Below are 27,268 nucleotides of genomic sequence, written 5' to 3'. Positions count from 1 at the left end.
ACTTTTACAAGAGAGGAAAGGGGCTTATGGATAGTTCTTGTTTAGAGACCACAATTGGGACCCGCAATCTGAAAACAAAGCAGTTGCTAAATAAAACTGATTGTGCTAATTTATGATCATACTTTAGCTTTCCTTTGCTTTACAGATATGTGAAGGTTGTAAATGCAAGGATTATTTGTAAAGCTACTTTTTCATCACTGCTGTCATTTTAAAATGGTGAGAAACTATACTTTAAACTACAATAATAATAAAGGTAGTATATGCAAAATAACACCACTGAGCTTCAAATGCCTGAGAAAACACATTTACTTAAACAGACCTTGAAGTTAAAGCAACCACAAAAAGTTAGAAGAATGTTTTATTATTTTAGTAGGTTTTTTCCTGCTTTATTTTATTCAATTATCTCAATTTGTTCAGACATTTTAACAAATCCCTTTCATGCCACTCTTCACCAACTTTAATATTTCAAGTATTTTACAAATCATGTTCAAATTCAAACAAATCATATTTAGTTCTTCCCAAGGAAGTGTTTCTTAAACTGTCTTTGATAAATGGGCTGCACACACTGCTGTTTAAACACACAAGGACCCTTACAGGCCTATAGGCTTACGTGCTGCCAATCTTCCCCTCTGCTTTCATGGCACAGCAATTTGCAGAGAGCTTTGTAAGATATAAAAAAGATAAAGGAGTCCCTGTGGGTTTTACTCTGCTATCGTAGCCAACTTTAGGGGGCAGCACTCATCTGTTTCTAGACCACTGAGCCAATATTGTCCAAAGATGTTTCCACGGTCATGACCAGGGCTGGGTTCTAAATTTTTTTACTACCGGTTCTATGGGCGCGGTTTATTTTGTGGGCGTGGCTTGGGGGTAATGTGACTGGGTGGGCATGGCCAATTTTTTTTTTTTAACTTTTAAAAGCATTTTTTTCTATAACCTTAAGAAGTTGCAGAAAAAAATGCTTTTAGAAGCCTCTGACAATCAGGCAACTCAGCTGGGATTGCCAGAGACTTTTAAAGGCATTTTCTTTCCTACAGCCTCTTCGGCCGAAGAGGTTGCAGAAAAAAATGCTTTTAAAAGTAAAAAAAAAAAAGCCTCTGATGAGGTGGGCAGGGTACGCGAGTGGCGACCGAGCCGGGGACGTGGCCAGCCAATGTTATTACCGGTTCTCCGAACTACTAGAAATGTTTACTACTGGTTCTTGCGAACTGGGAGCAACCCACCACTGGACATGACATCACGCACAGAGCATGCAGCAAAACAAGGGACGCTGTTACCTTTGCACTGAAGTGGTACCTATTTATCTACTTGCATTTACATGCTTTCAAACTGCTAGATTGGCGGAAACTGAGATAAGTGATAGGAGCTCACTTGGGGGGAGGGGGTTGGGTTCAAACTGCTGGAGTATAGACCTTCTCCAGAGTCTTTTAAGCCACTGAGCCACCACACCTGTTTTGTATGATGTAGGAGTCCTGCAATTTGAGACTAGGGGGAAAAAAAGCTAAGGGAGCCTTCCTTTAGCAATAAATATAAGCAACATAATTACCAGGGGCAGAAGGAGGATCTTACACACAAGATGTCTCATCCTGTGTATTCTGGTAAAGCATTCCAACACTTTTGGAATGGCCCAATTGCCCCAAAGCAACTCATAATGTACAATTCATCTGCAGCTTTGAAGATCTGTCAGGTATGCCTCCTTGCAGTACTCAAGAAAGAAAAACCCCGACTCCATTTTCATAGAGAAAGGTACTTTTACTGAGTATGAACTGAATGCAACCAAAGAAAAGCAAGGTCTTAGGCAATAGACGTGAAAATCACATATAGAAAGCATCCTTAAAACCCTCCCCACAATGGTCCAGTCAGGATTATCCAATCCACATCCCCCCAAGGGATCATGTGGGGTGCAGCTTCTGATGGCTCCATCCTTCTGGTATGCCAGGACGGTTGACCTTGACTGGTGATCAGCGCACCTCCCAGCTGCAGAGAAACGCTGAGGAAAACTTTCTCCAATTCACTCCACCAGCTCACTTCCCCCCTCCCAACTATCCAGACAGCTCCCCCCTCCCCCCCTTTCAATGGCAGCCGTAGCAAGCAAGCAATAGAAAAGCGGAGGCTGACAATCTCTAACTTTAGAGAAGTAATAAACAAGAGTTTGCATTGTATTTTAAAGGCTGAACTGGCATGTTAATCCTACTTAGCTTGTGTGTGATATAGAACTCCAGCCAATTCTATTAGTTTATTATGATTGAATTGTCTTGACTCAGAAAATGAGTTTATTCAGTAGCCAGTTGAAACATGTTTATAAGCTAAAGGTTTACAATATCTAAGAGGATCCTAGCCAAGATTCCTAGCTCTGACTTCCCCACAATCTAAGATTCAAACTGAATGTTTAATTTGGAGGAAAAAGCACTTTCTTTAAAACATTCCTAACAGTCAAAAAAGAAGACAACAGCTATTACAAGAAAATCTGAGTAAAGTAAGCGTGAATAGAAGGCACAAAGATCTTAGCAACCTTTTGTTTTTGTGAAACGTCTAATTTAAAATTCTCCTGTATTCAATCAAAGATTATTCTCAATTGTATTTGAATCAGAAAATCTCTTAACTTCCTTGAATGGTGCAGTGAGCCAAGATGTTTTCATAAACCCTCCTCATGAGCAAGTGGGAATTCATTCAGCCCATCCCTCAAACTATCTCTTGCCCCTTTCACATAAATGATATAAATCAGTATGAGTGCTGGAATTTGTGCTATAATGGACATTCCCTCCCTCACAACTTGTCTTTCCAATCAAGTTATCATATAATGACTATATTAGTACCCATAAACATGTATAACACAACACTGACATACATCTTAACACATTCAAATAAATGCCTGTTTCTAGGGCAGTATTTCTATTCCAGTTTGATGACAACCTATGATTTCTTCACTGAAACATAGAAAACAGGTAGGGAACATCATGAGTCAATCAGTGCTCATAGATAAAAGATAGGATATACAATCACTACTCAGTTAGCAATTACCTTGGTTAGTGACCATTTGCATATACAACAGTAATAACTGGTAACAAAAATTCATTTTCTGACCAAATGCACACATATATGATCAAATTTCTTGTGCCTAAGAACAATGCACACTGGAGTGAAAGTAACACTACCCTAATTGCATAAAACTTCATCTGAATAAGAAGGCAGCAACCAGTAATTTTCACAGCATCTCTCTCTCTCTCCGTCTAATGCAGACCTATTTAGAAACTATTTCCCTTAATGACAAAGTTTCTGGAACAATGTTGTTGCTAAAGGAGAGGAGGTAAAATGCAGTATTATATAAATGATGGTGAATGATGGTAATGATGGTGAAAAGTAACCTACTAATAATTTTACAGACAGGTGCTTTTCTCAACTAGACTTATTATAGCTCATTGCTGTGGTGGCTGAGGTAAAGGGTGAAAGACAGAGAAAATAATTCTTGCAGACAAGCAACCTGAATACTGGAGACTCCTAACGCATGGGAATTGTCAGTTACCTTGACCACCAGGTGACCTGTTTCATCTTTTTGGGAAATCATCAATCGCAGGTAACCAGATGTTATTCTACCAGGAACTGATCTCCTGGATCTTTCCATGACAATTCATTACCTTTAGAAGCCATCTAGATCAGTGGTTCTCAACCTTCCTAATGCCGCGACCCTTTAATACAGTTCCTCATGTTGTGGTGACCCCCAACCAGGGGTGGGTTCTAAATTTTTTTTACTACTGGTTCTGTGGGCGTGGCTTATTTTGTGGGCGTGGCTTGGAGGTCATGTGACTCGGTGGGCATGGCTAGCTGGTAATGTGACCAGATGGCCATGGCTATGTGTATAGGGACTACTCAGAGGGCTGAAAAAAGTCATTTCTGACAGATCCTCGCACTTTTGACTGGTCCTCACACTTATGACCATCCTCACATTTATGCCTGTGCAGCATTCTTAACAACCATGTCACTCATTTCACAACTGCTTCTCTTCAACATGATATAAGATAGGGCAAAAACGTAAAATGTGAGGACAGTCGTAAATTCGAGGACTGGTCAAAAATGCGAGGACCAGTCAAAAATAACTTTTTCATCCCTCTGAGTAGTCCCTGTGCACAAAAGGACTACCCAGAGGGCTGAAAAATGTGATTTCTGACAGGTCCTCGCACTTTTGACCGGTCTTCGCAGTTATGACTGGTCATCATTTATGCCCATTGTACCATTCTTAACAACTGTGTCACTCATTTCACAATTGCTTCTCTTCACCATGGTGACAAGATAGGGCAAAAACGTAAAATGTGAGGACAGTCGTAAGTTCGAGAACTGGTCAAAAGTGCGAGGACCAGTCAAAAATAACTTTTTCAGCCCTCTGAGTAGTCCATATGCATAAAAGGATACAGCAATAGAGAGGGATGAAGGAAGGGAAGGGAAATTAGAGGAGGAGTGAAGGTAAGAGAGGGAGGAAGAGAGGAGGAGAAGGAGAAAGGAAGAGGAAGTAGGGAGGAGAAGAAGAGGGGGGGGAAGAGAAAGTAAGAAGGAAAGAAAAGAGAGGGTGGTAGGTTTGAGGAGAAAGATTGCTGTACAATAAAAAAGATGAAAGGGAAGAAAGCCAACCCCAAACAAATATTAAGATATTAAGATAAAGAATGAATTGTTAAACTTTAAAGAATAAAAGAGAACAAATAGGAATAAATAGCAATAATTAGAAACACACATACAAACATACAACGTATTTTCTTTGAACAGAGTATTTGGCCGGTTCACAAATTTAAACAGTTGTAGGAGGTTAGCACCCACCCCTTTCCTAGAAGAATGAAATATTTTGGGAAATATTAAAAAGGCAGAATATTATATTTCCCTGGATGAGAAATGGAGAAGCATATTTTACAGACAAAGCAGCTCCCACCTTCCTGCCCCCCCCCTTTGTTAATGGGCCAGAGGCAGAAAGTCAATCCTTTGTCAAAGAACATTTGCAACACAATAGCAACAGAAACTAACACAATGGGCCCCATCAAGCCATGTGATCCTGTCCACCATTAAACCATCTTTCCAAGCAGTCTCCATGTTTCCAGTGTCTTTTTCCCCCCTTGGAGCAGAACCCAGAAGGATATTTCTTCCAACACAGTATTTAGTCATTTCAATTAAATTTACAATTTCTATATTTCCTTTTTACCATATTTATTCCTCATCTATTTTTTTAAAAAACCAATATTACCCTTCATCCTCATCTCTAATCTTAATCAAATTCAATTTTTCCCTTCTATTCTATATTATACCCCTTCGCATTGTCATCTATTTTTATATCCATCCTCACATTGGTTAATTATGTAATACAGTTGTTTAATACAAATTCAACATTTTAATATAAATCAATTAGTTATATAACTATCTTTTTTGTATATTAATCAATATGAACATGAATATTCCAATTATTTCCATGCAATCCAATTTCTTACAAATCAATTAATTATATTTACCAATAATAAACCAAATAATTTCCCCCATATATTCCTCCAAACCACAACCATTTCTGCTTTCAACACAATATACAATTAATAGTATCTCAATTATTACAATTCCCTAGTTAAATAGAGCTTTTTTTCTTTTGTGTTTTAAAATCTTGAACCTCCTCTTGCCCTAAATTTCCCATTGTTTGCAGTTTTGCACTTACCTTTTTTGGTGAGAAAAAGAAAAAGAAATCTCTCTGCCTCATTTTGTCATGTTGCAACAAAGACCCTTCTTTAGTTTCAATTTCGCTTTTCAGCATAGCTAGGGGGAAAAATATTTGGTCCAGGAATTTACCTCTTTGCAGCTAGCTCTTTGAAGCCCCGCAGCAAGAATTTAAAGTTTTTTTCCCTCTAGCCACCAGCTGGGACTCCGGAGGCAGCAATAGATTGGGAGTGGGCGGGGTAAGTGAATGGCGACCGGGCGATCCAGCAGAGGCAGAGGGTGAGGGTGAGTGAAGGCGTGGGGGGGGCGAGAGAGGGCTTTGGCGACCCCTGTGAAATGGCCGTTCGACCCCCAAAGGGGTCGCGATCCCCAGGTTGAGAACCGCTGATCTAGATCCTGGTACTCAGTGACTGCAAGAAGGGGTATATAACAGCTCTCTGCTCTGAGACCTTCAATCTTGGCAGCCACATGGTATTTGAAGACAATTATTATGATCTTTTATATTAAGCCAGTTCCAATGCCAGTCATCTAGTAAAAGTAGGAAGGATATGATGTTTATAATTTTACTAGGTTGCTTACTTTTCTCATTGCTCCTGAGAACTAGAGCTTAGATGATGTGGGAACTGGCCCCAGCCACTTTTCTCCTGTGAAGAAAATCAATACCAAACAAAAAAATCAAATTCAGAAAACAGGTTCAAACCACAAATGAGGATAAATTTAATTACATCTCCTCCTACACTTGAAACTTTCAGATCTGAAACATTCCGAGCACAGAACAATTGCCCTCATCTGACTAAAGTATTCTAACCCTGTCCCAAGGGCCATTTAGCAAACACTTCTGGCAATACTGAAATGTATTTAAAATGTTTTGAGCTTGAAATATTTCACACACCTCTAATTATTAGTACAAAAACATTGCGTTTGCTTTATTACCTCAAAAGATCCAGTTTGACTCAATACTCCAGGCTGTCCAACTGTATTCAAGACTTGAGTCCAAAGTATGATTTGTACCTACTCTACTCTAACCCTAAAATACAGTATGAAGAAACAAAGATAGATGATCCTCTAATTATCTGAGAAATATTTATTGTGCAGCCCAAAATACCACACTGTATACCAGACCCCAGAATTTTTATCAAGGGTCCTGAAAACTCTTCCAGAATTGAAAGAAATAGTTTGCAGCACATTTTACTACTTCTGTTATCCTCTCATATTTGATTTGTGGCATGACAGAAAGACATCCAAATGTAAAAGTGTAAAACATATACAAATCCCATTTATGCAGATCAACGTCTGGAATACTCCGGTGTGCTGGTTATATAAAAAGGTTATGATTCAGTTCAATTCAGAACACAATTGCAGGGATTCTTCCCATCTTATAAAGACCCAAAGAGCCTGTTTTGAGTTCAGAAGTCAGTCTAATCCAGTCCACATCGCCAGGTATTACATTTATTCAATGCATAACTGCCTACAAGCCACTGTTTGAGGAATCTCAGTCCAGAGTAGTGCTTGCTCACTTACTGAGTGCTTCTGTTTCAGTAATAAATCAATGAGGCTTAGATCCATATTAATGGTTATACTGAGTCTGTTTGATATTCTCAGCTGGAAAATTTTGTGATGAAATTGAAATGCATTGGCCAGAGGATGTTTCTAGCCACTATGTTACAGCAGCTTTCTTCTAGTATCTCCAAAGCATTACTTGCTGACTAGTTGAAACTCTGGGTGATCTCACCCACTTTTAGACTGCTTTTGACAACTCAAAACTCTTCTGTTTCAAACAGTACTTCTAGATTAAAATGCACAGGAGGACAACCTTAACATTTTCACTTTAAAAAACCCTACTAGGTCAATCAAATTATAAAAACACCAAAAAAATTGTTTCCCCTCTAAAGGAAGTTGGCAGTTTAGCAAAGAAATTGCTCTGTGCTGTATCTGTTCCAGGTTTTTCCCAATGAGTTTCATTCAGACTCCTTTGCTCTCTTACTTCTGCTATCTAAAGTAATTCCCAAAACATAAAAGGAACTTGGATAAAAGCATCAATAGTCAGGAAAAAACTTCTTTCTTCCTCTTTCATGAGCTTTAGAACAAGAGTAGAATTATACAAAGGGTAAGTTACATCCTACTTACACAATGTTTAAATTATGAGGATATTTGACATCTCTTTATAAATTCTTAAGACATATTTCTCTCCTTTTTCTTTCTAGTACTCAGTAAACACAACACTTATATAGGCCTCCTAAGGCAGCAGTTCCCAACCTTTCCATCTTGGTGGCCTGGCCCAGCATGGGGTGGGCGTGAGTGGCAGGCGCATGTGCACGCAGAGTTCCGTTGATGTGAGCGCCAGGTGCACACACTTCACTTGCACAAATGTAAAGCGTGTAAAGCTCCACTTGCAAAAGCGGAAAGTGCTTGTGCACAAAGCTTCATTTGCATGAATGGAGCTTCACATGCAAGCACCCTCCACTTGTGCAAGTGGAGCTTCGCACACAAGTACAAGCGTCCTCTACTCAAGTGCCCATTGCTCATGTGAGTGGAGCTTCGCACACGTGAATGCTAGCCCATTGCTTGTGTGGCCCAGTTTAAAACAGGCCATGACCCGGGGATTTGGGGACCCCTGTTTAAGGTCCTCAGAGATAGAGTAGGGTAATAGCAAGCTGTTTGAAGCAACAGGGAACCCAGCTGGATGATGTCAACTTGAGTGTTTTGAGAAAGCTAAATGGATTTTGGGGGCAACACTGTAACATAAAACAAAAACAAAAGCCAGAAGATAAAGGCAAACAACTTCCATATTATATATGGAAGCTAATAGCACCAAAATATTTCCCCCCAAACCCAAGACATTCAAGATTTTCCTTTTTTTCATTTTTTATGGAAGTTACAAGCAAACAAAATCATCTTTTGTAATGTTTGGTCCATGATGGAACCTAAAGAAAATAATTCACAACAAAAATATTCATAACACTCACCCAAAACATTTCCTAGTAGTTCTACACGATCTGAACCAAAGAAAAGCTGGGGTTGTCCGTCAGTTTGGATAACAAAACATGGCACTCCAAATGCCTATTTGGGAAAACCCAGCATAAGATATAAGTAGAAAATTCTGCTTCATCTAACTAGTTCAGGGTAACAGATGGAAACCAGAAGAGTTGCAATGTGTCAATTAGTTTCTGTATTAGGTGGCTACATGTTTAACCTCCATTTCCCAAGGACAGTTTTTAAAGTTAAAAAAATGCACATTATTGCTTCCCCCCGCCCCCCCATCCAAGAACTGGGAAATGGGTCCAATTCACCTGTGCCACCACACCAATGCTATTTTGTAGGGAAATATGTTCAAATACCATCAAAATTCACCTGCTTGCCTGGATAAGTAGAAAACAGATCAAAAGCCATAAAAGGAAAGATAGATCAATTGCCACACTTGCAAAATCTCCCAACTTTAGGAAGTCTTTGCCTTTTTTGTCAACTTTTTGAGTGTTCTGAGTATCACTGTTTTTCACAGTTTTGCAAGCCATCCAACTATCTATACTTTTATAGGTGCTGATGCATTTTAGCTTAAACTATAAACCTTAAGTGAGATTAAGAAGCACATGTATGGTTGCTCCTAAGCAAACCCTACTTATCTTCCATTGGCTATAATGTGGATTATTCTCACTGCTTTTCACTGCAGCAATTTTTGCACACAAGTATGCATCAGTCCTCACAGATCTTACGCATTATTACACATCAATTCAAACTGATCTGCATGTGGAATAGTTTTATAAAATAGCTCACTAGATGGAAGTAATAGGCAGTTACCTTGCTGCTCTGCTATATTATATTATTATAAGGCTGCCCATCTGCCCTGCTCTTCATGAATTTGACAGCAATATTTCAAGGCTAGCTATGGATAATAATTACAAATATGCAGGAAAAACAAACCAGAAGGTTCTGAAGGGATACAGGTCTTCTAAGGTGACTTCATTAGCCAACAAAGTTGCTCATCAGAGCATTAAAGAATTCAGCTTCCCAAGACCCTACATCTTTTTGAAAGCAGACTGTGACTGGAAGATATATTTCATAAAATATTGGCCCCTTACCCCAAACTTCAGGACTTTGTCCGTTGTCTCTTTCAGGCGATTCTTCACCTCAGATGAGGTGCTCATTTTCAGAAGCTCCTGGCTTTTGTCTGAGGACAACCCTGCTTTCTCTGCAGCCTGAGGGGGTGGGAAAACCAAATATCCTAGAAGATGCAGCCAAGTTTATTTATTTATTTATTTATTTATTTATTTATTTATTTATTTATTTATTATTTATTTATTTATTATTTATTATTTATTTATTTATTTATTTATTTATTTATTTATTTATTTATTTATTTATTTATTTATTTATTTATACTACATATTTCTTAACTGCCAATCTCCCAGGGGCTCTGGGCAGTGTAAAGTTGACTGGATAAAACCTCAGGCAGCTTTTCATGTTGAGAGACACATATACCACCTGAGATACCGTGACCCTGTCTTATATTTTTTTGAACCCTGAAATAAGTGCTTGGCCTTATTGCCATGCGCTCAAAAGCCCGATTGGACTTATTATCAGGGGATGTCTTATTTTGGGGGAAACAGGATATTATAAAGAAAAGAAACCATTTGCAAAAATACCTAATACTGATACTTAACTGAACTGGAAACAAAATGGCCAGGAGCATACTAAATTGTGGCTCAACTCCAATTGTTCAACACCTTCTTTTTTGTTTGCTGGTACTGATTTAACTTCTGTTCTTAACTACTAAAATACTTAAATTCTCTTTAGACAATGGATTCTCTTTTTTCACATAAGACTTCTTTTTTTACTCCAACAGTAAGACGATAATCTACAGCAGTCCACAATCACAAGGAGTCTGGTAGCACCTTCTCTGAGCAGCAAATGTTATGAAAGGGTCTCAGCTTTTGTGAGCTGCAATTCATGATGAATATGATGAAATAACCTGGAAGCTTATGCCCTTTCTTAAAATTTATTAGTCATAAAATTACTACCAGATTTCTTCTGGATTATTATTATTATTCGTCTCTCTGGTAAAATTTTCCTGCCTAAAGATTCTAGGAATGAATGAATCAACCTGCGGAGTATTTACTGACTTTGAGGTAATATTTCATATAAATTAAGTAGCATACAATTCTTTTAAAAACTAAACTACAGATTATATGGGCTTTAATAGTCTAAATCCTAGGAAAACTGCATTTCCATGCATTACACCCAGTGATCACACACAAATCCCCTTCTGCATGGACAGTGCTACAAGAGTTCCACACTTAGGACAGCAGGCATCTAAACACTCTCCAATTTAAACTTATTTCAGAATTATCCAGCCTGAAGCACAAACCAGCCCTTTTGCATCTAAACACCCTGAAGGAGAAGAGCAAGAGAAGAACATGAAGAGAAGCAGAAACTTACTGCCAATATACTTTCTGGTTGAACTATGTCTTCATCCTGGAAAAACAAAAAATATGGCAACTGATTAATAAAGCTTGTGGATAAGATGGGCCAGGGAAATAGTGAGGGTAAGAAAACGAAACTAAACAAAAACTATGAAGGACAACAATGGCCTTTGTCTAAATCAAACTGGACAAATAGGTCCAATTTCCCTAATTTAATGTACCTGGGGAATAGGGAGAGAATGAAGAGGAAAATGAGATACAGCTGAAATTCCAGGCTACCCTATTCATTTAATTCGGTCTTAAAGAATATTTAAATTTCTGTAGGCCCCCATGTAGTTCTGTATTTCGCTTAGTTGACTGACATGCATGCAAGTCTCATTAAGATGATTTCAACTTTCTTGCCTAAGCGATCATCTGAAAGGATAGAGAAATGCCAAGAAAGATGCATATGTGTGCAGGACCTCAATACTTACCCTGGACCAAATGCGCATCCAGAGTTCTCTAGAAACAGGCTCCAGAAACTGAGGTTCTGCTATATCCACAGCAGTGATGAAACGCATGGCAGGCAGACTTCCTGTGGACAATAGAGACATACACAAAGGTGCACTAGAAAAGCTGTATAAATGCTAAAGGGGGGACAAACACACCCTTAATTTTAAAAGGACATATTTGACTTTCTACTTCCTGATGTCCTCCACATGGGCAGAAACCATCATTTCCAAAATGCCTAACTGGCACCAATTTGGAGAAAACAATCTCTTTCATTACCTTTCACTATCACAGAGTTTACGAAATCCTTCGGGAAATTCACTGGCACTTGGCAATACTTTGCCATTCGACTGACATCCTTTAGCATATACTCTCCTCTCTTGGGAAGCATTGCTGGAGGCTGGTTCCCTGTTGCAAAAGATTGCAATTCACAAAATATAATTTCAATAGTAAACCTTTAATTTTGTGTTTGTGTTTTATTTCTGTATTTATTACCATGGAGAGAAGAAATTATTTATTTTGTTTGGGGTTTTTTACTTTAAGAAATTCAACCAAAATTAGTTGTTACAGAACAGCCAAGTAAACAGTTAACTGCGAACAAATCATACTAGACAGTGGCAATTCCCAACAGGACTGAGCATCAGCTGAGATCTTGCTCTCAACCCAGCAAAGCCTTTAAATAGGAAAATAATCCAGCAGCACTCATTTCTAATTACCTTTGGAAATGATCAATTTAATGATCTCATGGACAACAGAGAAGTTCAAAAATGACAAGTTTAATTTGACACCTGGTGTTCTACTTTTTTTTCTCTTTGATATAAGGATTTTTAAATAGAGATTTTAAGACTTTAAAAGCAATATATTGACAAAAAGGAAAAAGGATTAGGAAAGTTAGAAACAGAATAGGAAACCAGCGGAATCAATCAATAAATTTTCCAAATAAATAAATAAATTTGAAACATTTGCACAATTTGGAAAAACGTATACAATTAAATAATACACCAGTGAGAACAGAATTAAATCTATATTAGGAACGGAGATTCTTTGAATGTTGCAAATGAACACTAGAGGGGACTAAAGAACCACACATAAAGAAAAAAAACGGAAAGTGCATTTATCAATGTTTAAATGGTTTAAAATGGACAATCCAGTATAAATTTTGAATTACTTGAAGAGTTCTTTAAAAATGGACCAAAATATTAATAAGGGAATTTTTTAAAAGAAACTTATGCCCAACCGCATATATAGAACACAGAATAATAGAGTTGGAAGGGATCTTTGGAAGTCTTCTAGTCCAGCCTCCTGCTCAATCAGGAGACCCTATACCATTTCAGACAAGTGACTGTCCAATCTCTTCTTAAAAGCCCCCTTCTTAAAAGTGGGACTGAAAGTCAGCAAACGGGCCGTTTTCCAGCCTCTGGGGGGCTTCGAGGGGTGGGGAAGGCCATTTTTGCCCTCCCCAGGCTCCTAGAAAGGCTCTGGAGCCTGGGGAGAGCAAAAAACAGGCCTTCCAGTCTCACCAGAAGTCAGCAAACAGGTCGTTTCCGGCCTCCGGAGGGCCTCGGGGGTGGGGTGGGGAAAGCCCTTTTCGCCCTCCCCAAGCTCCTAGAAAGCTTCTGGAACCTGGGGAGGCCTTCCCAACCCCCCTAGAGGCCCTGTTTCCTGACTTCCGGTGGGCCCAGAAGGCCAGAAAATCAGCTGGCGCACCGGAGCTGAACTCGTGTGCCCACCAATATGGCTCTGCATGCCATACGTTCGCCACATTTGTAACTAGTTGCTACAGGCGTGTGTCTAATCTTCATCTAAGCTCAGTTGAACAATCAAATACTTACTTACCAGTTGCTTTCATTATCCCTGCAAGGAAAACTGGCCGCAAATGCAGATCTAGATTCCAGATGGTACGGTACCTGCAAATAATCTACAGAGATTACAGGGATTATTAATATTATTACAGGTGGTCTTCAATTTATGATCAATTGAACCCTAAAAGTGAGACATTTTGAGTTTTGCTGTATTTATGACCTTTCTTGCCACAGTTCTTAAATTAATCACTGCAGTTGTTAACATAGCAACAGGATTATTAAGTGAACCTTGACTTTTGCTTGTCAGAAGGTCGCAAAAAGTGATCACGACACCAGAACATTGCAACCATCATAAATATGAGCCAATGGCCAAGTGTCTGCATTTTGATCATGCAACCATGGGTATGATCGTAATTGAGAAAAACTTTCATAAGTCACTATTTTCAGTGCCATTGTATAATTTCGAGCAATCACTAAATGAATGGATGTAAATCGAGGATTACCTGTATTGAGAACTAGAAATCAGAAAATGTAAAGCAACATCTGTAAGATTAGACGGTAAAAGAATCGGTGTGCTCCCACAATAGGAAAAGGGAGCTATCACAAATATATCCATTTTTCCTTCAGGAGCATAGAGTGGCATACACGGCATTCTTTCCTCCTATTTTTCCCCACAATATTTCTGTGAAGTAGGCTGATCTGAGAGGAAGCGACTAGCCTAAGGTCACCCAGTATTTCCATAGCGTGGGGGGAGTAGAAGCTGGGCTTCCCTGCCCCTAATCCAATACTATAACCACTACACCACAATGGTTCCACATGCATCTATTTAAAGACAAGATGTCATAAGCAAACAAGTTTATCATTTGGCATGAACCTTCATAGGCTACACTATCGTAGAAGATCATAATATGTTCACTGAAAATCAGGTGTAAGTTTATTAGGATATAAATCCAGGAAAAGTAAAGTATCACAGGAACTAAACACAAACCGTGGCTATTTTTTTTTTAAAGCCCATCTTTATTATTTTAGTAACTGGAGGGGGGTGTCTGTCATAACTTTGATTGGTCACTAAGCAATCGGTCTTAAGTCGAGGACTATCTTTAACTGTAATTTGAAATGGGAATAAAGTACTTTGATAATTTAAGTAATACTATGCACATAACCCACTGACATCAAACCATCCAAAATATTAAACATTCTTTGCAGGAAAAAAAAGAATGAAAAAAATCTATATTAGCAAAATAAAGAAATCAAAACATCACAGTAAACATAGCTTTCTTTTCCTAATAAACTAAGTTACCCATTTGGTTTACGTGCAAACCAGTTCTTTCACAGCAGGAATTAATATATTTCCCAGGTAAAATTGATAAAGTTTGGAAATAATGCTTTAAGATACCCCGGTAGTGGAAGCCATATTGTGTAATCATTCAAGATTGGAATACTTATACACAGCATATAGGGAGTGCAAAAATAGGGATCACCACTAGATGGCAACAAAAAGATTCTGAAACCCCTAAACATCTAAACTTGGATTCTTACAGACCAAATATATATACCATAACTGTATATAATGAATCCATATGTGATATGATCCATTTCCCACTTGACAAGAGTATTTTGAAATATTCATATATATCAGGATTTGCTCTCATCCAACTCAAGGTAACATACTCCATATTTACAAATAGTTCCAAAATCCAATAATTCAAACTGAAGTCAGGCTTATCTGACTTATTGCTACACAGCTTAGTTTAATATTTCACTCGGATTCCCAACATGCTACAATCCATATACATAGCGCAGACAGGACAACTGTTGCAATATTTTCAGCAATCACAGAAAAGTGGGTCAAAGTTGAAACTAAGAAAGTCCTAGAAGCTTTGTTATAATTGCTGACAATTGGGGGGGGGGAGTTTCCTTCTACCCCTTTCCCTTTTTTTTCTAGGCTGGAGTTATTTCCAGATGAGGATTTTTTAGTATACTGAACATTATCCAGAAGTTGCAAACTTTTGTCAAGGTCAACAGAGGCTTTTCCTACGGCTGGGGGAATCCCACAAAATTTCAGGAGTACAAACTAAATAGCTAAATGGTGAAACGAAGAATACTAAAATCTTAATCATAAGTTTATTTTGTCAAGCATATATAAGATAACGGGTAAAAGTATAAACATAATTTGAATACATGAAAAGAGTTAGTAAAAAGGAATATTAGGAGAGGGACGGTAGGCACGCTGGTGCACTTATGCGCACCCCTTCCAGACCTCTTAGGAATGGGGTGAGGTCAACAACAGACAGTATCTTGGAGGCTGGCCCAGCTGACAGAAGGAGGAAGGAGGTGCACTCCTTATTGCAAGATGCAGGTAGTGTAAAGAGGTCCCGTTTGCAAAATGTCATCACCCTGCGTCTATGGAGCTTCTCAATCATCCAGGTCATGGTTGTCCCAAAAGGCAACTGGACTTCAAGAAAGGGCCGTTGCTCTCGTGCATCTCCACATTAGCAAACCGCATGACTTTACGGGACTTTAAACCAAGAAAGTTCTGGTCACCTAAAGGTGCAATTCACTGTACAGGAATCAAAGCTGATTTCTTTTTGTACTGCAGATTTCCTCTTCTAAGTCTTACTGCGCTTATTAAAAGCATATTTTTAAATAAACTACCACTGCTACTGTTATCCTACTCCAAATCGCACCTAATACGGCAGGAAATCGGACTGAAGCCCGACGGGTAAGGCTCCCGAGCAAGGTAAGCTCTGCTTGATTTGGAAGACCCAAGGTAAGAGGAGGCGGCTCTGCTTTCACACGGCTTTTTCCAGCGCTCTTACCTCAAAGCCAAGCCAGGAGTAGGGGGATACGACATCGTAGAAACACTCCACCTTCTTCTTGCTGACCCCCGAACTCCCAGGCGCTGTAGCCATGCTCCGTCGGAAGCACATACTTCCAAAGCGAAGGGACGAAGGCAACATCCCCTCTTCCAAGACGCGCTTTACGTCGTCACGTGCAGCTTTCGGAGCCCAACCCACTCCAGGGTTCCTTCTCGGCAAGCGGAGGAAGGCGGGGAAATGTCACTTGGGCGGCCCCAGCAGCCGCAACCACAATAACAACGGCAACTGGCTTTGCTCGGGAGGAAGTCATCAGTTCCTTCCACGCTTACGGGGGGGGCCTGCGTGCAACAGTCGAAAAGTATCTGCACACACACACACGCACGCGCGCAACCTTCGGGTAACAGTAACAGAGTTGGAAGGGACCTTGGAGGTCATCTAGTCCAGGGGTGGGCAAATGTGGCTCTTTTACAACCTGTGGACTTCAACTCCCAGAATTCCTGAGCCAGCTTGGCTGTCTCAGGAATTCTGGGAGTTGAAGTCCACAGGTTGCAAAAAAGCTACATTTGCCCACCCCTGATCTAGTCCAACCCCCTACTCACGCAGGAGACCTGTACTAGAGATTCGAACTGCCGACCTTTCTGATCAACAAGCTCAGGGTCTTCGTCCTTTTCCAATTTTTTTTAGATTTGAGAATTGCGTAGTATGTATCTTTTAGATTGTACCAGGTTGAGGACAGTTTATTTCCCGGTCATCAGGTATCCAGGATTGTTAGTATCCCACAATCATAAATGAAATGTCATTAAGAAATGAATTCTCTTTTTTTCCCTGTTGTTTCATTTTAACAATCGAAAGTGAACAACTGGTGGTTGGTGAGCAATTTCTAAAAACACCATAACACCAGTACTTTCTGTAATGTTTGCACCTCTGTTTCCTAGGCACGGAATGGCAAAAGTACTTACAAGACCTCTTACAACTAGCCCATCTGAAAATACAGCAAAGTAAAGTAACCTATGAGAATTTATGAGGAAGGCCATGTTTTGTTGATTTTGTTGTCTATTAGATTATTTAGTCTGGACTGTGTTTGATTTAACGTTTTTGCCTATTCTTATGCTTTCTGTAGTTTTGTATCCCACCTAGAATCAATTGGAATTGGGAACCAGTAAATGTAAATAAATAACAATGACTATTGAAAATATTAGGAAGCATGTTAGACATAAGCAGCAACAGATGGATGAGCAAAAGAAAAGGATTTAAGCATTCAAAAAAAACTCTACTTACAGATCAGAATTTCAGGCACCAATGACAATTTCCAAGATTTTGTGTTTTGTTTCATTAAAACGTCTTATTTTTTGCAATAATTTTATTAAAAATTACATTACACAAATAAAACTGATACAGTCTACATAGAGTAAAAATATATAAAAAGAAAAAAGGCAGAAGGAAGGAAGAAAAAAATAACCATGTCTTCCTCCTCAGCAAGAACAATCAACACCAACAACTTGCCACCATTTTCTCAAATGAAAAAAAAAACCCCAATCACTTCTTCATCCTATATCTCAAACACACTTTCCACAATCAAATCTTTAAGGCTTTACCACTCCATCTTAAATCAACAAAAATACATTAAGAGCTATCAGAAATAATAACATAACATACAAATTATATTAATAAACATTTTGCATCTCTCCTTTTCCATTTATCCTTTTCATTTTCTATTTAAACAAATCTCCCTAGCCCATTTTCAAATAATTTTTTTTAAACATCACATAATAGTCCTAATAAAAAATCCATTAAACATTATCAATAATAGTGCAGCCCATTTATATTAACCTTTATTTTTTCCTCACACTTTTTAGTTCCCTCCAGCGAAGTCTAAACTTCTGCTTTCTCGTACTCTCTTTACCTCTTCTCTCGTTATTGGCATCTTTATCAAGTCTCTTTTGTAATTCCAGCACTGAAAAATTATCCATGTCACTGTTCATATTCTCACTGTCACTTCTTATGAAATCTTTGACAATTTCAACAAATCCTTTTTTAAAATCCACTGAGGAGAAATTATGCACACTCTTCTGGTTTAATATTTGTAATTATTAAAGCATCTTCCAGTTTCATTTGTAAATCTATTTCTCATAGGCTATTATTTTTAAATTCATATTCCAATTAATTTCAGTTTTATTCAGTGGAACTTGGATCATTTTCCAAGTTTTATAGTAGCGGACACCTTTAGCCTATTCCCCACCCCCCACCCCCCCACCTCCCAAATTCCCCACCCCCCACCCCCCAAATTTCCTTTAATGCAGCCATCATTTATTTCCTTCTACTGCCCTCTGGTGTCCAACCTTTAAGTCATTTTATTAATTGTTTAGATATAAACATACATTTCCCATGAAAAAAGGATTATTTTTCAAAATCTGGTAGTAAAAAAAATTGAATTCCACAGAATTCTGCACAGACTCCCATCAAGGCACATTTCAAGCAAAAGATTGTACTTCTTCTTTCAAACATACTGTGTCTGAGGTAGAAATAAATCAACTCAGTAGCTAAACCCAGATTACAATGATAAAGATCAAACAGATGCAAAAGTGATCTTGGAGTGGTGCAAAGATCCTGTGAGGGCATGCCCTGAGAAACCAGAACAAAGTAGTACCATTATATAGTTATCTGAGAAAATATCCAATTTGTTTAAGTAACATCTGTACATGTCAACTCCTGTTGCTACTGCACTACAATATTTTTCTACAACAATCTTTGATTTAATGAAAGTAATAACTAAAATGTTAATTTCAAAATTTTAAAATACATTCTCACTTAATCCTAGAAAGAAAAATCTGAATAGGATATTTCCTAGAAGATTCCAGATCACATCTTTATCATCAGTAATATAAATAAATAAAAACAGGAACAATCAAAGATAGCAGAAAGATCCTGCCTGAAACCATAAACTGTTGTTGGCCTAAAGAAGAAATAGCCCAGAGTTTATAAACCACTACAAGACATCTTATTTGTTTGTTTGGCACTCCACAAAGCCTTCAGAACTGCAGGATTTTAGCCAAGGCTGTTTTCATATCCGTATTCTTCAAACTGTAAATAATGGGATTGCATAAGGGAATGACAATACTGTAAAACAGGGAAATCATTTTATCCTGGTCTGAAGAATGACTGGATTCAGGTCTCATGTACATAAATATGGCGCTGCCATAGAAAAGTACCACAACTGCCATGTGGGAACCACATGTGGAGAAAGCTTTGTGCTGCCCTTTTGCAGATTGAATTTTCAAGATGGCTGCTAGAATGCGGATATAAGTCATTGTGATAAAAGTGATAGGAATAAGCAAGGTGAAAATGCACCCTGCCGAAGTAATCTTTTCAATAACTCTGGTATCAGCACATGCCAGCTTCAGCAAAGCTGGCATTTCACAAAAGTAGTGATCTATCAAGTTAGGGCCACAGAATGGCAATTGCCAAGTGAGAACGGTATGGACCACTGGGAGGACGAGGCCACTAGTCCAGCATGTCATGGCCATAAAGATGCATATTTTTTTGTTCATGAGGACTGTGTAGTGCAGTGGATGGCATATTGCCACATATCTATCATAGGCCATCACTGCCAGGAGAAAACACTCTGCTGTGGCCAAGGCCAGAAAGATATACATCTGCATGGCACACCCAACCACTGAGATGGTTTGTCCTGGGCTTTGAAGGTTGATCAGCATCTGGGGGACGGTGCTGGAAGTATAGCAGATGTCCACACAAGCCAGATGGCTCAGGAAGAAATACATGGGGGTATGGAGCCGGGCATCTAACCATATGAGCATTAAGATGATTGTGTTGCCCATCAGAGTGAGAGCATAGACAATTGAAAAAAGTCCAAGCAATAAAAGACGGATCTTCAGGCTTCTGGAAAGACCAAGGAAATGGAATTCAACCACATAGGTTTCATTTGCCATTTTAGCTTCCAAGTCTCATTTTACATGCACAAGAGAGAAATTCTGTCAACTACAGTATGTCTGGAGCAATGACTATCAGTCACTTCCACTTCTGTAAAAAAAGAAATTGACTTAATATCTGAAATAGCAATAGCACTTAGACTTACAGTATATACTGCTTCACAGTGCTTTACAGCCCTTTCTAAGCAGTATACAGAGTCAGCATATTGCCCCCAACAATCTGGGTCCTCATTTTACTGACCTCCGAAGGATGGAAGGCTGAGTCAACCTTGAGCTGATGAGAATTGAATTGCCAAACTGCTGGTAGCCAGCAGTCAACAGAAGAAGCCTGCAGTACTGTGTTCTAACCACTGCGCCACCACGGCTCAAATGCCATGTGCCCTATAAAAGTAGGATTAAATACATGTATCAAATATTCTTGATCTACATACATTTCTTTTTTTCTTTATTTATCACTAAGTAACACCATTTTTTTCCTGCAGTGTTGTTTGTCCATTTTATATGAATAAATTATGTAATTATTTATGTATTTGTTATATTGATATGGCTGCCCTTCTTACAATAGAGTGACTCTGGGTGGCATAAACTAATAAGCAAGTAGAAAATCAAATGTTTCTTCATAATCGGCAGAAATGTTAGTCATCCAAAGCAAAGTCAAGTGAAAGAATTAGAAACAAATTGTTACAATGAAACAAAATAAAGATAATAAAATGTGGGAGGAGCATATTCAATGCAAACATAACGTAGCCTCATTTATTTCATCAAAACTTTAAGTCTGCTAATAAAATAAAGCAATGCATCAAGGGACCATGAAAAATAGTGTACATGAGAGGTTTGCTGTTCTTTAGGAATCATGGGAATTTACTAAAATACATACATACGTATATTTGGTTATTGCTTAAATCTGAAACAAATTGTAACGGCTTAAACATTTTCTGAGCATTTTAGTACAAAAAAGCAAATTTCTGGACCAGTTTACTTTCATTACTGACTTTTTTTGTTCTGTAAATTCCTCTCCTTTTGCTTTTTCTACTGTCAAGAAAAGGCTTTGCAAAAAATAATAATTGCAGAATAAATCAACTGTAATTCTGTAAGAATTGTAAGATTTTGCCTATATTGATATTTTATGTTGACTCATTGAGAGAATAGAAACCCAATTACTATTTTTTGCAGAAGAAATGAAAATGATGGCTTTACTATATAGTAATCTGTCTCTTCTTTTTCTTTAATTTCTTTTGCTTCCCATGATCCAGACCCGTCTAATCTCCATGGTGGTCTTTTTAGATTACCCAAAGCTGCACAAGACTTTATACCTTGTCCACCTTTATTTTCTGACGTAATTCAGAAACCGTGGAATCAGCCTGATTCCCTTGCACATTCTCAGCACATTCGAAAACCTTTTCTATCACTTCTTCACTTATTCATGGTATGAATGGCTTGAGTCCAGAAATAAAGAACAATAACTACAGTGAAGAAGTTAAAAATATAAAATATGTATATAACAATTACATAGAAATGTATAAAATTAAGCCTATAAATAAAAAGTACAAAATTTGTATTTAACAAGTGTATAGAAATGTATAAAATTAAGATTATCTGAGTTGGAAAATACAATGTAACCAAAGGAAAAAAGACAATGGGGGGGGGGGGGGGAATGAAACAGTAAGAGAGAGATGGGAAGAATATAAAATGGAAAGAAGACCACGAAGAAACACTGTTTAAAAAAGAGGAGATATCTATATGTTGTATGTTATGTGATTCTCATATTGTGTAATAATAAAACATTATTTTTTTAAAAAAGGAAAATGATGGCTTTAAACATTCTTTTAGGTTGCCTGCTTGCTATGCAGTTTTTCATAGATGTTCCCTCCTGTCAGCATACTAAATTTTCTAGCTGCCTAAATTCAGTTAGAATATTTGACATTCATGTACAAAATGGGGAAGACAAGAAGCATATAAGTATTTTTACTCTGTATTCTTAAATCATTCTTCTTCACTATGGAATAAAATGTTAGACTTTTATGTCAGTACATAATATATAAATATAAATAAATAGTATGTATATATTCCCAATTTAAATTCATGACACATAAATTTTGACTATTTGCTAAAATTATTTTTAAGAAAAGACACAGGTTTCTAAAATCTCTTTCATTAGAGGATAATTAAAAACTTTTTGTGATCAGTAAATTTTGCATGCAAAGTTTTGTTCAAATATTGTTTGATCATTTTCCAGTTCAGATGTCTGTTTATTTTATAAAGGAAAATAATATTTAACAAACTGCTTTCTCATTTTCTTTGTTGTAAAAACTTTTCTAATAACCATCCCAAATAGAGGTAACAATTCTTTTACTGTATCTTATTTCTTATGCAGTTGATAAGCCTGGATTTATCTGCTTGTTTGAAAAGGATCACACATAAGATTTTTTCCTGTTGGAATACCAAGAAATTTAAGAATTGATCCTGTCCAACTAGAATCAGTTTGGTTTCAGATTATTATACACATTAGAATAATTTTGAGGTGAAATAAAGTGAAGGATCCTAATATAATCTCAAACTGTATTGCTAAAGCATGGAATCTCTCATCTTATGAAGAGTTTTGACTCTATTGAAATTACAGCTTGGCAAAGAAGATATTTTTACCTTCATGTAAAGAAATTTGCCTTCGTAATTTTAAAGAATGGATCCAGGATTGAGTCTGTTATCTATTTTTGAAAAGTCTCAGTGCTCCAGAGATGAGACGTGAAGCAATAACTTTCTCTATAGCATAGGTTTAATTATAAACATAAGGACTGTATTAATGTTATATTTTTATTAATGGCTATAATAATATGGATCTTAAAAATCTTTTTTTTCTTAATTTATTTTCTCTTTTTTGTTATGTTTATTTTATTTTAATCACCATGTGATATATCTACCGTAGGTATATGTTTTTTCCTGTATATTCACTATTTATCTTTTTTTCTGTTGGTACTGTATTCTATTTCATACTTAAAATATATACTGTATATCTGTTAAAACTTTGCCAAACCATTGTACTGATTTTCAATTAAAAAATACAAAGGCTGTAGTGAAATGTACCCACCTGTTAGTTGTAATGTTGTGGAAAGGTTTATTCTGTTTTTTGCCTGTATTGCATGCAGTATTTCTTCCCGCTTTTATTTATGGGCAGAGAGATTTCTTCAGTTCAGTTTTAAATGTCTGTTGCTCTGGGAGGAACTAGCGCTCCAGTGTCAAAACACACGCTTCTTCTGAAGGAGACCTCAAGTTCAGTGCAGCTTTCATAACAAAAATTGCTGTGTGGTGCCCTGGAGAATTCCACTTGGATCTAGACCAGTGTTTCTCAGTTTTAGCAACTTTGAGTGTACTTCAACTCCCAGAATTCCTCAACCAGCCATGCTGGCTAGGAAATTCTGGGAATTGAAATCCACTCATCTTAAAGTTGCTAAAGCTGAGAAACACTAGTGTGGACCATCATATATACAGCAGAGAACTACTGAAGTCAAAGGATCCTCTCAAAATATGACTACTGTGAGTGCTCTTCATATAATCAACCTTTCCATCTGCCAAACCATTGAATCCAGTTTAAACACACCTACAATTTGTTGGCTGTTTTTAAATCTACTGGGAGCCAAAGATACTAATGTTCCCTAACATATTTCATATTTCCAATATTTCTGTCTAGTATTTAAAGAAATACTGGCTAATCAGTACTTGTCCTTTAGGAGGAAAAACTGTAGTTGAACACAAAAAACTTAAACCAGATTGGTTGCTCTTGTGGATGACCTGTAGCAAAACTTTCAGGGGTACAGCACACCTTTTCTTTTTATTTGAGATTTTTCTGTAGTATTTAATACAATTAATCATGGTATTCATTTGGGCCACATGTGAGGGTTGCAGATTGGAGAAACTGTTCTGCAGGAGTTCTGATCCTTCCTGGTAGATCTATATGATTTAGCTGCAGGAGGAGCAGTTGAGAAACCCAGTTGGGTTTCCAGAAATTGACCCTCTCACGTTTAACATCTGCATAAAGACTTTGGAATAATGACCTGTCAGGGATTTGGTATCCACATGTTGATGATATCTAGTTTAACATTTCTATCCCAGGCTGAGTAGACACTACAGCAGAGAATTGCTAGAGTCTATGTGGTACTGGATGGGGTGAAACTAGCTGAGACTGAATCGTAGCAAGACAAAGTTACTGTCAGTACAGAAGACATGGATATTCCAGCTATGGCTCTAGATGGGCTTACACTTTCCCTGAAATCTACTCTGAAGGTTTATGGCTTCTGCTGGAAGAGTAGGTGGAAGCTGAACCGAAAAGTGTTTTTGACCATTTTAATGGATATGCTGTTCCTGGACAAAGGAGTGATCCATGCTTTGGCATCATTCAGTTGAACTACTGCATGTGGTTTCACTTGGGGCAGCTCTTTGCAATGGCAGCTCTTTGCATGGGCAGTTTCTTGATTGGAGTAATATTTACTTGATTGTTGATCTGATGTTAACTTTGGAGTTAGTATATGCTGATTGTTGATGGAGAGGTGCTTGGGTCTTTTTGTTCCCTTTTGGGCTGGGTGGTAGTCTCATTTGCATAGTCTATAGATGTTGTTAATGTCTATATGGATGGCTGATTTGTCATAGTGCCAGGCTTCTAGACATTCGCTGGTGTTTTTGGACTTCAACCCTGAGCTACAAATATTGTCCTTTATTGATAAATTGATTTGTCTGGAATCCAAACCAGGGAGAACACATAAATTGTACTTTGTGGAAATATTACTGATTACTCAGTTAATTAAAAGTTTTCTTCTTGATCAGAGAACAGTAAATTAGTGCATTTAAAGAAATACTTCCTCTAAGAAGTTACCTAATGTAACATCTATATTTATCACTTAAAAACAAAGGAATTATTTTTTGCAATAGTGTCTCATTGTGAGCAGGCTGTTACTTGCACAGTGGACTTAACCTGACTTGGTCGCTCTCCTCCACCTGGTACAGAGGCATCCTGTGTGTTTCCAAAATGTTTTTCAGAAGACATCCCAATGCTTTAAAACTAGTGAGGATAGTCACGTTGGTCTGCAGGGAAAGGGAAATTTTGCTCCATATGCAGATGCTATTCAAGGGAGAAATGGGCTCAATCAAAAATCACCCATAATTTCTCTAATGTGGACATTTATGAAGAATTACTTAATCAATCAATCTGTAAAAACTCATATAGATTATTTTTAATCAGTTCTGATCAATAGTAATAATAATGCGGACCATTGTTTATTATAACTTATATTTGTTCCATTGCCAGAGTGAGACTGCTATTAGAGTAATGGTATTAAAGCTCAAAAAGTATCTAATCATTTTTATCTAATCACTTTTTATCTAATCATCATTCAAAAGTTACATCATTGCAGCATTTTTAGAAACCCATCTTTCATTGTCTTGCTGTTTAGACAGTATATCATGGGATTGAATATGGGGGTGACAATGCTATAGAAAAGAGAGACTATTTTGTCCTGGCCTGGGGAATGGCTGGACTCTGGTCTCATGTACATAAATATAGCACTGCCATAGAAAAGCACTACAACTGTCATATGGGAACCACATGTAGAGAAAGCTTTGCGCTGTCCTTGTTCAGTTTGGATTTTCAAGATGGCTGCTAAAATGCGGATATAAGTCATCAAGATAAAGGAGATGGGAATAAGTAAGGTGAAAATGCACCCCACTGAAGTAACCATTTGAACCATTTGGGTATCGGCACATGCTAGCTTCAGCAAAGCCGGCATTTCACAAAAGAAATGATCAATCAAATTAGAACCACAGAATGGCAATTGCCAGGTAAGAACAGTATGGACCACTGGCAATAAAAAACCAGTAGTCCAGCAGATCAAGGCTAATTTCATGCACACTGTCTTGTTCATGAGTATGACATAATGCAGTGGATGGCATATTGCTACATACCTATCATATGCCATTACTGCAAGTAAAATGCACTCAGTAATAGCCAATGCCAGGAAAATATGCATCTGTATGGCACAGGCAGCCAATGAGATGGTTTGCCTTGGGTTTTGAAGGTTAGCCAACATCTGGGGGACTGTGCTGGAAGTATAGCAGATGTCCACACAGGCAAGTTGGCCCAGGAAGAAATACATGGGGGTATGGAGTCGCACATCCAGCCAAATGAGCATCAGGATGATCGTGTTGCACACTAGGGTCAGAACATAGACAACTGAAAAAAGACCAAGCAAAAAAAGACGGATCTTCAAGCCTTTGGAAAGACCAAGCAGAAGGAATTCAGTCACAGATGTTTGGTTCATCGTGATGCTTTTTTGTTTGTCTGTTTGTTTCATCGGATATATTCATTGGACAAGGACCTGTATATATATACATGAGGAACAAAAAAAAAATTATTGTGCTTATAAATCTTACACAAACATCTTGAGACAATTTTGCCAATGCATCCCATTATGTGGGGAAAAAAACTCTCGCTTTCTTATATTCTCAGCATTCATTTCAATATTTGAAAAGAGAAAGAAGCCTACAATATATGACACCTGCATGATAGAGATTATGGGAGAATATGCACACCTGCAAAGTTTTCCCTTTGCAAAAACTTCAGTGATCACAGAGTATTGGGCAGTACCATACTTCTTCCACCCAAAGATACATATGGGGGTGACCATTAGAAAAAGCAACCGTGTCTGTGAGATACAGTATGTGAGATACAGTATGTGATGCTGGTCACAATTTTTTAAATTTTCACAGGTATATGATACTCTAAAAGTTATAATATTCAGGTAGATAATTGTTTAATACAACTATAAATGCTTGGGAAATGGTGATAAATCTGGTTAATTAAAATCCCTTGCAGTGAAATAAATTCAGTAATCATGAATTATCACCAGTTCATATAAAAATTAAGACCATTTATCAGTATATGTAATTTTAATGCATACAGTAACCGCATTTTTTCCTCCAGCAGACAACAATATTGGCTTTAAATACTGTACCCCAATTTCACATATATATGAATGGAATGAGTGTACAGTTATTGTAAAAAAATATTTAATAAGAACAGATCTGAAAGGCAAACTGTCAATATAATAATGCCCTTTCGTAAATCTATGTTA

General features: G+C 37.7%; 3 protein-coding genes across 5 annotated transcripts; all 3 read right to left on the bottom strand.

The window, feature by feature from the left end:
* Positions 1-2,064: 2,064 nt before the first annotated feature.
* On the bottom strand, positions 2,065-16,343 carry LOC139313080 (glutathione S-transferase kappa 1-like). 3 transcript variants are annotated; one of them, XM_070938453.1, is made up of 9 exons: positions 16,204-16,343; positions 13,419-13,500; positions 11,862-11,990; positions 11,567-11,667; positions 11,110-11,145; positions 9,753-9,869; positions 8,643-8,736; positions 6,256-6,320; positions 2,065-2,924 (listed from the first exon to the last, which is right to left on the bottom strand). In XM_070938453.1, the coding sequence occupies exons 1-8, from the start codon at positions 16,312-16,314 to the stop codon at positions 6,277-6,279; spliced, it is 714 nt and encodes a 237-aa protein (XP_070794554.1). In that variant the 5' UTR covers positions 16,315-16,343; the 3' UTR covers positions 2,065-2,924; positions 6,256-6,276. The 3 variants fall into 3 exon arrangements, with proteins under 3 accessions (XP_070794554.1, XP_070794551.1, XP_070794550.1); XM_070938450.1 differs by lacking the exon at positions 2,065-2,924 and adding an exon at positions 5,513-5,775; XM_070938449.1 differs by lacking the exon at positions 2,065-2,924 and having other exon boundaries at positions 5,784-6,320.
* A 2,889-nt stretch (positions 16,344-19,232) lies between these two features.
* LOC139311046 (olfactory receptor 2A5-like) lies at positions 19,233-20,150 on the bottom strand. Its single transcript, XM_070935373.1, has one exon. It carries the CDS (start codon positions 20,148-20,150, stop codon positions 19,233-19,235), a length of 918 nt encoding a protein of 305 aa, XP_070791474.1.
* Positions 20,151-25,543: 5,393 nt separating this feature from the next.
* On the bottom strand, positions 25,544-26,506 carry LOC139311045 (olfactory receptor 2A12-like). Its single transcript, XM_070935372.1, has one exon. It carries the CDS (start codon positions 26,486-26,488, stop codon positions 25,544-25,546), a length of 945 nt encoding a protein of 314 aa, XP_070791473.1. The 5' UTR covers positions 26,489-26,506.
* Positions 26,507-27,268: the final 762 nt, after the last annotated feature.

Source organism: Pituophis catenifer, unplaced genomic scaffold, assembly GCF_029215685.1.
Source record: "Pituophis catenifer annectens isolate HBS135680 unplaced genomic scaffold, rPitCat1.0.hap2 SCAF_2, whole genome shotgun sequence".
NCBI lineage: Eukaryota > Metazoa > Chordata > Lepidosauria > Squamata > Colubridae > Pituophis > Pituophis catenifer.
The sequence above is the reverse complement of the archived record's forward strand: the minus strand, read 5'-3'. Positions and strand labels throughout refer to the sequence as shown.